Genomic DNA, 14,489 nt, shown 5'->3' with positions numbered 1-14,489 from the left:
GGCAGTGCCAGTTTAACCAGGGCACCCTGTCGAGACAGTGCCAGTTTGACCAGGGAACCCTGTCGAGACAGTGCCAGTTTAACCAGGGCACCCTGTCGAGGCAGTGCCAGTTTGACCAGGGAACCCTGTCGAGGCAGTGCCAGTTTGACCAGGGCACCCTGTCGAGGCAGTGCCAGTTTAACCAGGGCACCCTGTCGAGGCAGTGCCAGTTTGACCAGGGAACCCTGTCGAGACAGTGCCAGTTTAACCAGGGCACCCTGTCGAGGCAGTGCCAGTTTGACCAGGGAACCCTGTCGAGACAGTGCCAGTTTAACCAGGGCACCCTGTCTAGGCAGTGCCAGTTTGACCAGGGAACCCTGTCGAGACAGTGCCAGTTTAACCAGGGAACCCTGTCGAGACAGTGCCAGTTTGACCAGGGCACCCTGTCGAGGCAGTGCCAGTTTAACCAGGGCACCCTGTCGAGACAGTGCCAGTTTGACCAGGGAACCCTGTCGAGACAGTGACAGTTTAACCAGGGCACCCTGTCGAGGCAGTGCCAGTTTAACCAGGGAACCCTGTCGAGGCAGTGCCAGTTTGACCAGGGCACCCTGTCGAGGCAGTGCCAGTTTAACCAGGGCACCCTGTCGAGGCAGTGCCAGTTTGACCAGGGAACCCTGTCGAGACAGTGCCAGTTTAACCAGGGCACCCTGTCGAGGCAGTGCCAGTTTGACCAGGGAACCCTGTCGAGACAGTGCCAGTTTAACCAGGGCACCCTGTCTAGGCAGTGCCAGTTTAACCAGGGAACCCTGTCGAGACAGTGCCAGTTTAACCAGGGAACCCTGTCGAGACAGTGCCAGTTTAACCAGGGCACCCTGTCGAGACAGTGCCAGTTTAACCAGGGAACCCTGTCGAGACAGTGCCAGTTTAACCAGGGAACCCTGTCGAGGCAGTGCCAGTTTAACCAGGGAACCCTGTCGAGACAGTGCCAGTTTAACCAGGGAACCCTGTCGAGGCAGTGCCAGTTTAACAAGGGAATCCTGTCGAGGCAGTGCCAGGAGGCACCACATAGACACCTGGGGCCGGATTCACAAAACCTTAAGAAGAAATGTCTTCTTAACTGCCATTTTGACCACTTCTTATGCCATACCCCCGACGGCAGAGACCGACTCGGCCGCTCTCGCCCATCCTCTCTTTTTGGTGTCTGCAGTGACCACGCAGTTTTCAAGTCTCCCCAACAGAAACCTTTTCCTGGCTGCTGTTCCCTCCACCGTCACTTCAACCTCTTGTTTGCTTGACTTTTTAATTGCGCTTTCCTTGGTTATCCATTTTTGATTTTGATGTACAGTAGCTAACGTTAGTCTGTAAGATAACGTGTGTGTGTGTGTGTGTGTGTGAAGGGTTCGCGAGCCGACTAACACATTTTTATTCTTGAGGCATTAAGCAAATAAATACATGTAATATAATGTAAATATCAACACTTTGTTGTGGTGGGTTAGATCCTATCATCCCTGTCATTAGATCCTATCATCCCTGTCATTAGATCCTATCATCCCTGTCATTAGATCCTATCATCCCTGTCATTAGATCCTATCATCCCTGTCATTAGATCCTATCATCCCTGTCATTAGATCCTATCATCCCTGTCATTAGATCATATCATCCCTGTCATTAGATCCTATCATCCCTGTCATTAGATCCTATCATCCCTGTCATTAGATCCTATCATCCCTGTTATTAGATCCTATCATCCCTGTCATTAGATCCTATCATCCCTGTCATTAGATCCTATCATCCCTGTCATTAGATCCTATCATCCCTGTCATTAGATCCTATCATCCCTGTCATTAGATCCTATCATCCCTGTTATTAGATCCTATCATCCCTGTCATTAGATCCTATCATCCCTGTCATTAGATCCTATCGTCCCTGTTATTAGATCCTATCATCCCTGTCACATTAGATCCTATCATCCCTGTCATTAGATCCTATCATCCCTGTCATTAGATCCTATCATCCCTGTCATTCGATCCTATCATCCCTGTCATTAGATCCTATCATCTCTGTCACATTAGATCCTATCATCCCTGTCATTAGATCCTATCATCCCTGTCACATTAGATCCTATCATCCCTGTCATTAGATCCTATCATCCCTGTCATTAGATCCTATCATCCCTGTCATTAGATCCTATCATCCCTGTCATTAGATCCTATCATCCCTGTCATTAGATCCTATCATCCCTGTCATTAGATCCTATCATCCCTGTCACATTAGATCCTATCATCCCTGTCATTAGATCCTATCATCCCTGTCATTAGATCCTATCATCCCTGTCATTAGATCCTATCATCCCTGTCATTAGATCCTATCATCCCTGTCATTAGATCCTATCATCCCTGTCATTAGATCCTATCATCCCTGTCACATTAGGCTTATTTATTAGTTGTCACTGATGTCAATGCCACATAAGAAGATATTTACGAAGTTCCTAAAAAAAAAACGACATATTCCTAAGAACATTTTGAGGAATTGCATTTACGAACTATCGTGAACTTCTTATTTTTTGTCCTAAGCAGCTTCTTAAGTTCTTTTCGTAAGTAATGTTTTGTGAATCCGGCCCCAGGACAACACACGCCTCGACCAATGGTGTCCACCTGCAGGTCATCTGCTAATATTGGCCCACCATAGACACACACACACACGTATTTTCAAGCGCATGAATACACACGAGTACACTCACACACACTCTATCTAAAAACTAGTTGGCACCATGCTAGTATTAGTGGCAAACAGCACCCATTTCAAGGGGCATGCCCACCTGGGATCCCTCCAACACACACACACACACACACAATGGGGCCTTGGCATGGACACCCAGAGACCAGACGACTGGGAAGAACAGGGTGAGCAAATGAATGAATAATGGAAGAGAGAAGGGCTGGCAAGGCCTTCCCTCCATCCTGCCATCCTTCTATCCAACCCCCCCCCCTTCACCCTCAGCCACTCTGTCTGCCCCCTGGCACTCCCTGGCACCACCTCTGGGGAGACTTAATGCACACACACATCACACACACACACCCTTCATCCACCACACGGTGTGCCAGCCTTGCCAACCCCAACAGCATCACCATGCCCCGACCGGCTCCTGTGCCAGTGGGCAGTGCCATCTGGTCGCCACACACAGCCACTGGCGGTACTGGTGTATGGGGTTAAGCAGTGCAGCTGGTATGGCTCTGGTGGCTGTGCCACAGTAGCAGCACTCAATAACGGGTGTTAAAATATACAGTGCCTTCAGAATGTCTTCATTGGCCTAAAAAACAATACCCCATAATGTCCAAGTGGAAGGATGTTTTTGGAAATGAATCAAACAAACAAAAAGGTGAAACGTCTTCTGTCGTATAAGTGTTCAACCCCTTTGTCATGCCAAGCCTAAATAAGTTCAGGAGTAAAAACAAAAAGTGCTTCACTATAAGTTGCATGGACACTCTGTGTGCAATCATGGTGTTTAACATGATTCTGGAATGACTACCTCAACTCTGCACCCCACATATACCATTTCAAACGCAGATTTAACCACATAGACCAGGGAGGTTTCCCGATGCCTCGCAAATAAGGGCAGCCGTTGGCAGATGGGTTTTTAAAAAAAGCAGACATTGATTATCCCTTTGAGCATGTTGAAGTTATTAATTACACTTTGGATGGTGTATCAATACACTCAGTCACTACAAAAGATACAGACTACCTTCCTAACTCAGTTGCCAGAGAGGAAGGAAACCGTTCAGGGATTTCACCATGAGGCCAATGGTGACTTTAAAACAGTTACGGAGTTTAATGGCTGTGATAGGAGGAAAACTGAGGATGGATCAACCACATTATAGTTACTCCACAATACATGTACTAACCTAAGTGACAGAGTGAAAAAAAGGAAGTCTGTACAGAATAAAACATATTCCAAAACATGTATACTGTTTGCAATAAGGCACTAAAGTAAAACTGTAAAAAAAAAAAGTAAGAAATTAAGTTTTTTATAAATATAAAACGTTACGTTTGGGGCAAACACAACACATCACTGATTACAGTACCACTCATATTTTCAAGCATGGTGGTGGCTGCATCATGTTATGGGTATGCTTGACTAGGGAGGTTTTTAAAGATAAAATTAAACGGAATAGAGCTAAGCACAGGCAAAATCCTAGAGGGAAACCTGGTTCAGTCTGATTTCCAACAAACACTGGGAGATAAATTCACCTTTCACCAGGACAATAACCTAAAACACAAATCCAAAGATACTCTGGAGTCGCTTACCAAGACGACATTGAACGTTCCCGAGTGGCCTAGTTACAGTTTTGACTTAAATCGGTTTGAAAATCTATGGCAAGACTTGAAAATGTCTGTCGAGCAATGATCAACAACAAATTTGACAGAGCTTGAAGAATTTTAAACATGATAATGTGCTAATATTGTACAATCCAGGTATGTAAAGCTCTTAGAGACTTACCCAGAAAGACTCACAGCTGTAATCACTGCCAAAGGGGATTCTGACATGGGGTGTCAATACTCATGTAAATGACATGTTTCTGTATTTCATTTTCGATAAATAAAAAATCCTAGAAACATGTTGTCATTATGGGATATTGTGTTTAGGTGGGTGAGATAAAAATAAAAATAAAATACATGGAATTCAGGCTCTAACACAACAAATGTGGAGTAAGTAATGGGGGTATGAATAATTTCTGAAGGCAGTTCCCAGTACCAGTAGCACAGCGGTAGCTCACTGTGTGTGTGTGTGTGTGTGTGTGTGTGTGTGTGTGTGCGTATGGGTGTGAGAAGCCCCACCAGGAGTGTGTGTGTGTGTGTGCGTATGGGTGTGAGAAGCCCCACCAGGAGTGTGTGTGTGTGTGCGTGCGTGCGTATGGGTGTGAGAACCCCCACCAGGAGTGTGTGTGTGCGTATGGGTGTGAGAAGCCCCACCAGAAGTGTGTGTGTGTGTGTGTGTGTGTGTGTGTGTGTGTGTGTGTGTGTGTGTGTGTGTGTGTGTGTGTGTGTGTGTGTGTGTGTGTGTGTAAGAAGCCCCACCAGGAGTGTGTGTGTGTGTATGTTAAGTCCAGGAGCAGGTCTGCAGGGCAGCAACAGAGAGAAAACACAGCGGCGCTGACCAAGCAGAAAAACTCAAGTCCTGTCAGGGCCTCTCTCTCTCTCTCTCTCTCTCTCTCTCTCTCTCTCTCTCTCTCTTTTTCCCTCGCATCTCCTCCCTCTGTAGCCGTTCGCTCATCCCATCATGCCATTACACTCTCCGTCAATAAAGCGATGGAAAGGAGAGGAGGAGGGATGGAGGGAGGAGAAGCTCGGGGGCTCTCTCTCTCTCGCTCTCTAGTTGCTGGGCGGATGTCCGGGTTTGAAGTTGATTGCTGCCTTTGTTGTCAAATGCTTCAATTTGAAAATCCGCTCGAACAAAGGAGAGGTTTTTTTCTCCTTTCTCCCTCTTCTCTTTTTTTCTAAAGACTGCCCTCACAGCTTTTGTGGAGGTTTAGATCCCCGGTGTCTGGCTGGATTGGGGGGGGGGACCGGTGAGGTGAGGGGGGCGTGGGGAGGAAATGGCAGCCTCTTTGGTAGTGGACCACACTGGAGAGCGAGAGGGGAGGGAGAGGGGGAGGGATAAATAGAGAGGCTAGCAAACAGATGGGCCAATTGTACAGCAGCACCACCTTGTCGCGGCACTAGTGTGCACTAGTTTGTGTGTTTGCCTTTGTCTCTCTCTCGCACACACACACCTACCGTCTGACGCATTCCTTTGCACTAAAGTGGCTAATGAGTAGATTGAGCTGATTGAAACATTTCGCTAATGCTAAACTTTCTTCCTGCACCGGCAAGGTACAACCAAGGTAGTCTGACAGATATGGTGGGAGAGAAGGGAGAATGGCTCCGTCAGAGAGAGGAAGGCTCCGTCAGAGAGAGGGAGAGCGAGGGAGGGAGGGAGAGAAGGAGAGGGAGAGAGAGAGAGAGAGAGAGAGAGAGATCAATGCAGGCCTGATAGCTACAGGTTTCATTTGGAATCCTCCAGGAGGCAAAAAGCACTTGATAAAGCCCTTAAGAGGTAGAGACTGCGGATTACCTTTATGATTGATTTCCATTCCAGTCAGACAGACTGCAGCGTTGGTCATTTTTCTCCTCTCTCCCTTTATCCTGCCTCCCTCTCTTTCTCATCCCTCTATCCCACTGGTTCCGAAGGAAGGGCCCTCGCTGTACACCTTTATTTCGATATCCCTCTTTCTTTCCTTCCCACTATCACTCTCCTCCTACTTTCCTCTCCTTCTATCCCCCTCTTTCCCTCTATCCATTTCTCTCTTTCCATCCCTCCTTCACTCTCTTTATCCCTACACCCCCCTTCCTTTCCTCCATCCCTACACCCCCTCTCTCCCCTCCCTTCCTCCATCCCTACACCCCCTTCCCTTCCTTCCTCCATCCTTACACCCCCTCCCCCTCTCCCCCTCCCTTCCTCCATCCTTACACCCCCTCTCCCCCTCCCTTCCTCCATCCTTACACCCACCCTCTCCCCCTCCCTTCCTCCATCCTTACACCCCCTCTGTCCCTACTCTCCCGCTCTCCTTCCATCCCTCTCTTTCTTCCTCTCCAGACTAGAGCTATAGGCTGAGTTACTGCAGCCCGGTGCCCAGGTTAGCTCTCTCACAAATTACTTCTGCGGCCCCCACTATTAGCCATGCAAATGTACCCTCCGCTTTACTGCCCGCCTCGTAAATAAACCCGCCAAGCCACTTTGGATTAGGAAGGGAGGGAGGATGAAGGGGGATGGAATTTTGGAAATGACAGTGGCATTTGTTTTTTTTTTTGGGGGGGGGGTTATGGAATGACTACGAGGGACAGTGTTGATTTTTTTGGTAGTTATTGTTAGAGATGTTTGCTGGATGCTGCGTTGTGATGACACATGCACTATCGCGCTTTCTCCCTCTCCTCTCTCCCTGCTTCCCTCCCGTTCTCCATCCCTCCCTCTCTCGCCATCCCTCCCTCTCTCTCCATCCCTCCCTCTCTCTCCATCCCTCCCCCTCTCGCCCTCTCTCTCCATCCCTCTCTCTCTCTCCCTCCCTCTCTCTCCGTCCCTCCCTCTCTCCCGCTCTCTCCATCCCTCCCTCTCTCACTCTCTCTCCATCCCTCTCTCTCTCTCTCCATCCCTCCCTCTCTCCCTCCCTCCCCCTCTCCCCCTCTCCATCCATCCCGCCCTCCCTTTCTCCCTCTTGCCCCTGTACCAGTGTCCTCTTCCAATGTTAATTAGGAACACCATTACCGTGTCTGTCACAGCCTCCTCCTCCTTCTCTTCCTCTCCTCCTCTTCCTCTCCTCTGTTTGGTATGCAGCGGCAACCCTCCCTCATCCCCTCCGCCTCACGTTTGCGCTGTCCTCATCAAAAATAGTGGTCCCTGTCACCATGAATATAAAGAGGCACCAACGCCTGCCTTTATGGACTGGCTGACAAAAGGCGCTCGATAGCATGCCAGCTAGTCCCACGGTGACCTACACACACACACACACACACACACACACACACGAGTGAGTGAGCAGGCAGCGGGAAGGGAAACCTTTTTAGTGGGACACTTTGGTGCAACAAGGCGAACGAGGTACCGACCGCGTCTCAATAGTCAAAAGTGGCTTCCTTTCCTCTTGTCTCCTCTCATCAGCACTGTACAGGTGGGAGCACATTCCCAATACTCCTCCATGTTGCTCAGGTCTATTCTGTGTGTTTGGGCTCAGTGAAGATGAAGGAGATGACAAGAAGACAGGGAGAGGAAACACACGTTTGAAATGTAACACAACTAATGGTCTCCCTCCCTCTCCCTCTCTCCTCACCATCTCTCATCTCCCTCTCTCCTCTCTACTCTCCCTCTCTCCTCTCCCTCTCTCCTCTCCCTCTCTCCTCTCCCTCTCCCTCTCTCCTCTCCCTCTCCCTCTCTCCCTCTCTCCTCTCCCTCTCTCCTCATCTCTCCTCTCCCTCTCTCCTCTCCCTCTCTCCTCATCTCTCCTCATCTCTCCTCTCCCTCTCTCCTCTCCCTCTCTCCTCATCGCTCCTCATCTCTCCTCTCCCTCTCTCCTCTCTCCTCTCCCTCTCTCCTCATCTCTCCTCTCCATCTCTCCTCTCCCTCTCTCCTCTCTCCTCTCCCTCTCTCCTCATCTCTCCTCATCTCTCCTCATCTCCCTCCTCTCTCCTCTCCCTCTCTCCTCTCCCTCTCTCCTCATCTCTCCTCTCCCTCTCTCCTCTCCCTCTCTCCTCTCCTTCTCTCCTCTCCCTCTCTCCTCTCTCTCCCTCCCTCTCTCCTCTCCCTCTCTCCTCATCGCTCCTCATCTCTCCTCTCTCCTCTCCCTCTCTCCTCTCTCCTCTCCCTCTCTCCTCATCTCTCCTCTCATCTCTCCTCTCCATCTCTCCTCTCCCTCTCTCCTCTCCCTCTCTCCTCTCTCCTCTCTCCTCTCCCTCTCTCCTCATCTCTCCTCATCTCTCCTCTCCATCTCTCCTCTCTCCTCTCCCTCTCTCCTCATCTCTCCTCATCTCTCCTCTCCCTCTCTACTCTCCCTCTCTCCTCCTCTCTCCTCATCTCTCCTCTCCCTCTCTCCTCTCCCTCTCTCCTCATCTCTCCTCATCTCTCCTCTCTCTCTCTAGCCCCAATCGCAGCGGGGACGGGTCCTAACTTCTCGCTGGCGGACTTGGACAGCTCCTCCTACTACAGCATGAGCCCCGGGGCCATGAGGCGACCCTTACCAAGCACCTCCTCCAGCAGGTAACCACACACACACACACACACAGAATGAGAGGGACACACACGCAAACAATCACACACCCTCACGCACACACAGAATGAGAGGGACACACACGCAAACAATCACACACCCTCACGCACACACAGAATGAGAGGGACACACACGCAAACAAGCACACACCCTCACGCACACACAGAATGAGAGAATGAGAGGGACACACACGCAAACAGGCACACACACTCACGCACACACTCAAGCATGCACCCGCAAGCGTGCGCACACACACACACAGAACACACACACACACACACAGAACACACACACACACACACACACACAGGGCTTGCTCATTCTCCGAGCAAGACCCTTACCTCACAGTGTGTATTTGCTCAAGCGCACGTTTGTGCGTTAAAAACCAATGTGTGTGTTTAGGAGCGCATTTATGTGTGTTTCTCTCAAACGCAAACACACACACACACACCCATTCTGACTCTGCCCGTTACTCAGGAGACAGCCCACGCACCGTGTAAGGTCTGAAAGAGCAGCTACACACACAGAGCCTGGAGGCACTGCTCACTGAACTGGGCTCAACCTCCAACCTACCATCTCCTGTACCGTACTCACATAATGACTGCAAGATATCCATCCTTTCTAATGGAAAGTGTTGCACTGTATACGCTCTAGCATACACACACACACACACACACACACACTCTCCATGTGCATTGGTTAAACTTGCGCATGTTAAATGCACATGGGTTTGCATATGTGTATGCGCAGGCACTGTGTGTGCAGGTTCGGATGCACGTGCACACCCGTGTGCGTCAAGCCCACGTGAGCCAGCGGCCTTGCTCTCCGTCCAGCCTCCTCCCTACCGAAGCGAACACGGCTGAACAAGGAGGCTGTGTGTGTGTGCCCCGCCTCTAATTATGCAATTAGGAGGGAAACCCGCCAGCAGACATCACACACACACACACACACACACAAAGAAATGTCAGAACCAACGGCAAGGGAAACAACTCACTGGTTTAGGGGTGCTTCCCCATTTGCACCCTAGTCCCTATATAGTGTACTTTTGATCTTAGCCCTATGGGATACCTATGGGCCCTGGTCAAAGGAAGTGCATCATATAAAGGGAATAGGGAGACATTTGAGACGCCCCCTAGCAGTGGTCTGGTAGATATACACACACACCAGCACCAAACCACTGTCCATGTGTGGAGTGATACTGTGTGAAGCAGAGAGCAGTGTGGGACAGGCTTTGATGGGAGGCCCCGGTGTGGCCGCAAGTAGGAGCCCAACACACACACACACGTGCGCAGACACACGGATGCATGCTTACATACAGACAGAATACACACACACACCCGTTAACCCAAATGCATAGGCTACATCCTAACTGTATACACATCAAACACAAACATATGCAGACCGCCCCCCCACACACACACACACATAACCTGGTAGACTCAGGCCAGCCGTGTGTGTCAGTCCCAGGCTCTTGATCCTTGGCCAGAGTTGCCACTGTTAAAGAGGATTACATTCATCTGGCCTGCCTCTCTCTCCGGGGGATGGCTGCATTCATCAGATGATACCCCTATGTACACACACACACACACACACACACACACTCCATATTCTGGCCGATGCAGAGCATGGAAGTTGATCCACATGCATGGGCACCAGACACAAAGAGATCAACCATTAAACGTACACACACACACACTGTGTTTCTATAAAGACACCAGTGACAATATACTTCTTGTCGACACATTTAGATCATGACTGAATGTACGATTTTATGAGTGAAGATATTTAAACAGGCGTATTGTCATTCAACTCTAAGCGCTAAGGAATGGCCTCTGAATAGCACTGAAACATTGCTAGCAGGCGTTCACCCTTGTACCTGTGTGTGTGTGTGTGTGTGTGTGTGTGTGTGTGTGTGTGTGTGTGTGTGTGCGTGTGTGCGTGTGTGCGTGTCTGTGTGTCTGTGTTCCCACCAGCTCGGCCAAGAGGATCAAGTGTATGGAGGATGAGGTGGACAGTCCAGGAGAGGAGTCCTACTACCCGGGCCAGGGTCGCTCCCCGGGCAGCGGCAGCCAGGCCAGCAGCTGGCACGAAGTGGAACCAGGTACGTACTGCTGTAAGCTGCCAACCGACCTGCCCTTAATGCCAACACCCCTGTAACACACCTTTACCCTGATGATACCCTCCCTACTCTTACTACTACGACTGTACATAGCTCTTCTCCTCTGCTTTCAAGCTAGAGAGGGAGTGGTGTGTGTGTGTGTGTGTGTGTGTGTGTGTGTGTGTGTGTGTGTGTGTGTGTGTGTGTGTGTGTGTGTGTGTGTGTGTGTGTGTGTGTGTGTGTGTGTGTGTGTGTGTGTGTGTGTCAAGAGTGAGAATGTAGGATTGTGTGTTTGTGAAGGGTGAGAATGTAGGATTGTGCGTTTGTGAAGGGTGAGAATGTAGGATTGTGTGTTTGTGAAGGGTGAGAATGTAGGATTGTGCATTTGTGAAGGGTGAGAATGTAGGATTGTGGGTTTGTGAAGGGTGAGAATGTAGGATTGTGCGTTTGTGAAGGGTGAGAATGTAGGATTGTGTCTAAACAGTGAGGGGGAGAATCGTGTCCTGTCTCTTCCTTGTCTGTCTGAGTCTGTCTCGACCTCACGCGTTGGTGACGCGTGAGATTTCCATTCTTACATAAAGCGAAGGCTCACATGATCATTTTTCAGAACCACTTTTGGACTTTATATACTTTTTTTTACAAAGGCGATCTGTCTTGATGGGCAATTTGCCATTTTGCAGCTTTCCTCTGGAAAGTCCAGTGTCCTACCCTGTGTGCTCACAAGCTCAGAATTTCAGGATGCTTTTACTTTATGGGTCACTTAATAGCGCCGTCGAGCCCATGGGCTTTTCCCCCTTCATTTTATGGCTCACCTTCATGGTATTAACGATGACATGAATACTATTACTAACATGTTGTGATCCATGAAGGGACTGGTGCCGGGGTGTGTTTGTGGTTTGGGAATTTTAGGGAGGAGTTGCTCAGAGGCCCGTCTTCAGAGTGCGAGGACTGGCGGCGGGTGTGTGTGTGTTCGTTTTTCTATGGTGCGTCTGTGTTCGTGTTTCTGTTTCGTGTTCCAAGAGGATAGAAATTCGACACGGCGTCAACGAGTGCATGTCCTAGGCATGAGTTAAACAGGCTGTGCGAGTATGTTTGCTTACAGTGTGTGTGTGTGTGTGTGTGTGTGCGTTCTTTTGTATTTGTGTGTGTGTGTGTGTATGCTTTTGTGAATGGGTGTGTGTGATTTGTATGTGTAATGTGACCCCCGGCCAGCATTCCCTCACGGGAACAGGACTGACATGCATACTTAATTGATGAGGTAATGCTCCATATTCTCTCCTAACGCTACACTATATTCACCCTGCCTCTTTTTTTTGTTTGTTTTTCTCCCCTGTTTCTTTCCCCCCTTTCCTTTTGTCTCTCAAAAGCTGGATATAAACTGCGTGGCTCGCTAGCTAGTTCGTTCATCTCAAGACAAGGTAAAGATGCATTACTGTTTCCAATTTCACCTCCGTCCTATGTTGCCCCCCTCCCCCCCCCCAGTACCCTAACCCCCCCCCCCCCCTCCAAATCAGGAGGTTCTGTAGTTGGTTGTGGTATCGAGTTTTGTGGTTGGTGTTTTGTATTGTCCAGGTTTCCCCCCACCTACCCTCCCCCTCCACCTCTCCCTCACTGTGTGTGATTGTGACGAAAAATAGTGGGACTGAAACAGATCCTTGCGGCACACCTTAGGCCTTATACCTGCACTGTGTCTGTACTGTAGCATGGGGCTCATATCCATTTAAATCCTGACTGTGCACCATGATATGTACATTCAAGCGACTCCACCCATTTTATATCTTAAGTGTCTGTCAACAACTTCAGTACATATTGTCTACGTATTCAGAGCGAATTGTAGCTACACCCTCCCACCTCACAGCCCCCATCACCAGCCGGGGTGTGGACTGTGTGTCTGTGTGTGTTTGCATACATTTTCCGTGAACATGTGTCCTGGTGCCTGTGTCCTTGTTTATCTACACCCCGAGTTGGAACATTACAAGCCGACACATGAATGTCTGCGTTACGCATGTCTGCCTGTTCGTTTGGATGACGATTTTCATCGTCATCCAAACCTCCAGCTTCACCCCCCCCCCCCCTCCCCTTGTGTCATTTTCCTTTTGCCTTTGTCATCCTGTTGAGCATTGCGATGTTGTTTGATGGTGGATTTGGCTCTTGTTGATGTCCAGTTGGCTTTGTTTGTGGTTACCGAGACGCGCGCGCGTGTGTGTGTGTGTGTGTGTGTGTGTGTGTGTGTTGAAACACTCGATGACATTGGGACAAGTGTGTCACGTCAACAAGCTGCTGAAGTCTTGTCTGGTGTGTGTGTGGCCCTTTCACCACGGTGGGGACAGTGTTATAATTAGCCGCAGCTCGTGAAAGTGCATCCCGCGGAACGGCATGCCATCCATTTCCCAGGTAACCCACGTCAGGTCTCAGGAACACGTCACTCACATGGACGCCTCGCCGGGGCTTCGATAGCTAAGTGTCAGAGGGAGAGAGTGTGTGCGCGTCTCTGCGTGTGTGTATTTTGTCTGCTTGGGAGTGTGTGAAGGGGGTTAAGCAATGCGCTGAGCTGTACGTCTCAACTGACTGTTCAAAGAAGAAGTTGTTTCATCAATTAACATGTCCAGAAGAAGACTTACTCAATCCACATATTTCATAGGTTAAAGTTCGGGAGCGTAATCACATTTCATTTTATTTGAACATTACCTACACCCGCTTCCTGATATGTCTCCACCTATCAGAGAAGGCGTTGTGGGGCAGACATGACTCTGCACGTTGTTGTCCTTGGCATTGATAAGGCCGCCTGAACCTGCCCTGCTTGTCCACTCGGGTAAAGGACCTTTCTCCATTATAGCCTGTCTGGCTGCTGTGCATGCCCACTTGCACACCCTGAGTTGGGGCAAAGCAGGGATAGCTTGGGCCTGATTGATGCTTGCCGGAGATGAGGCCTCGGAAGCAGGGGAGACGGATGGACAGCAGAGAAAGACGAGGAGGGGGGCGGATGCTCGATACAGAATCGCCTGCCCGCCAGCCAGCAGGCTTGTCAATTTGTCAGAGGCAGGAGAGAGCAAAGGAGAGAGGGGGGATGGAGAGAGACGGGGGGAGAGAAGCGGCCCCTCTATGTGTAATAACGCCTCGGAATGGGGAAAGTGCTGAGTACAGCCCAGCTCTGATTCCACCTGACAGAATCTTTTTAAGTGTTCATTACTCACTCTCAGACTTCAGGCCCTTCACACACACACACACAAGCAAGACAACACACGAGCAAGTACACACAGTTGCATTCCCACACACACACACACACACACACACACACACACACGCAATCTCTCTCTCAGTCCAGATGTTTTGCCTCCCAGTCTCAGCCCCTATACCCACTTTCTCCTATTCATTCTCTCTCTCTCCCTCTCTACCTCGCTTTCCCTCTTCTCTATCTCACTTCACGCATACCTCCATGAATCTCTATCTCTTCTTGAATCACGTGCACCCAGAGCTTCCTGAGCACACGACCCCATTCCCTAGCACATGAAGAAGACTCTAGTCTACAATAGCTGCCTGCACACTGAACAGGGCTCTTACTGTTTGAATATGATCCTGGCCATTAGCACACAAATCAACCTGTTGACTCCAGCCCAAGT

At 49.7% G+C, this 14,489-nt stretch overlaps 1 protein-coding gene across 1 annotated transcript in view; it reads left to right on the top strand.

The window, feature by feature from the left end:
• LOC115108117 (nuclear factor I/A) overlaps positions 1 to 14,489 on the top strand; it is a 179,016-nt gene that overhangs the window by 137,345 nt on the left and 27,182 nt on the right. Inside the window, 3 exon segments of the mRNA XM_029632097.2 lie at positions 8,644 to 8,761; positions 10,745 to 10,872; positions 12,237 to 12,287. Of these exon segments, the coding sequence (XP_029487957.2) occupies positions 8,644 to 8,761; positions 10,745 to 10,872; positions 12,237 to 12,287 (297 nt within the window).

Source organism: Oncorhynchus nerka, linkage group LG24 (assembly GCF_034236695.1).
Source record: "Oncorhynchus nerka isolate Pitt River linkage group LG24, Oner_Uvic_2.0, whole genome shotgun sequence".
NCBI lineage: Eukaryota > Metazoa > Chordata > Actinopteri > Salmoniformes > Salmonidae > Oncorhynchus > Oncorhynchus nerka.
Note: the sequence above shows the minus strand (reverse complement) of the source record. Positions and strands in the feature narration are given on the sequence as shown.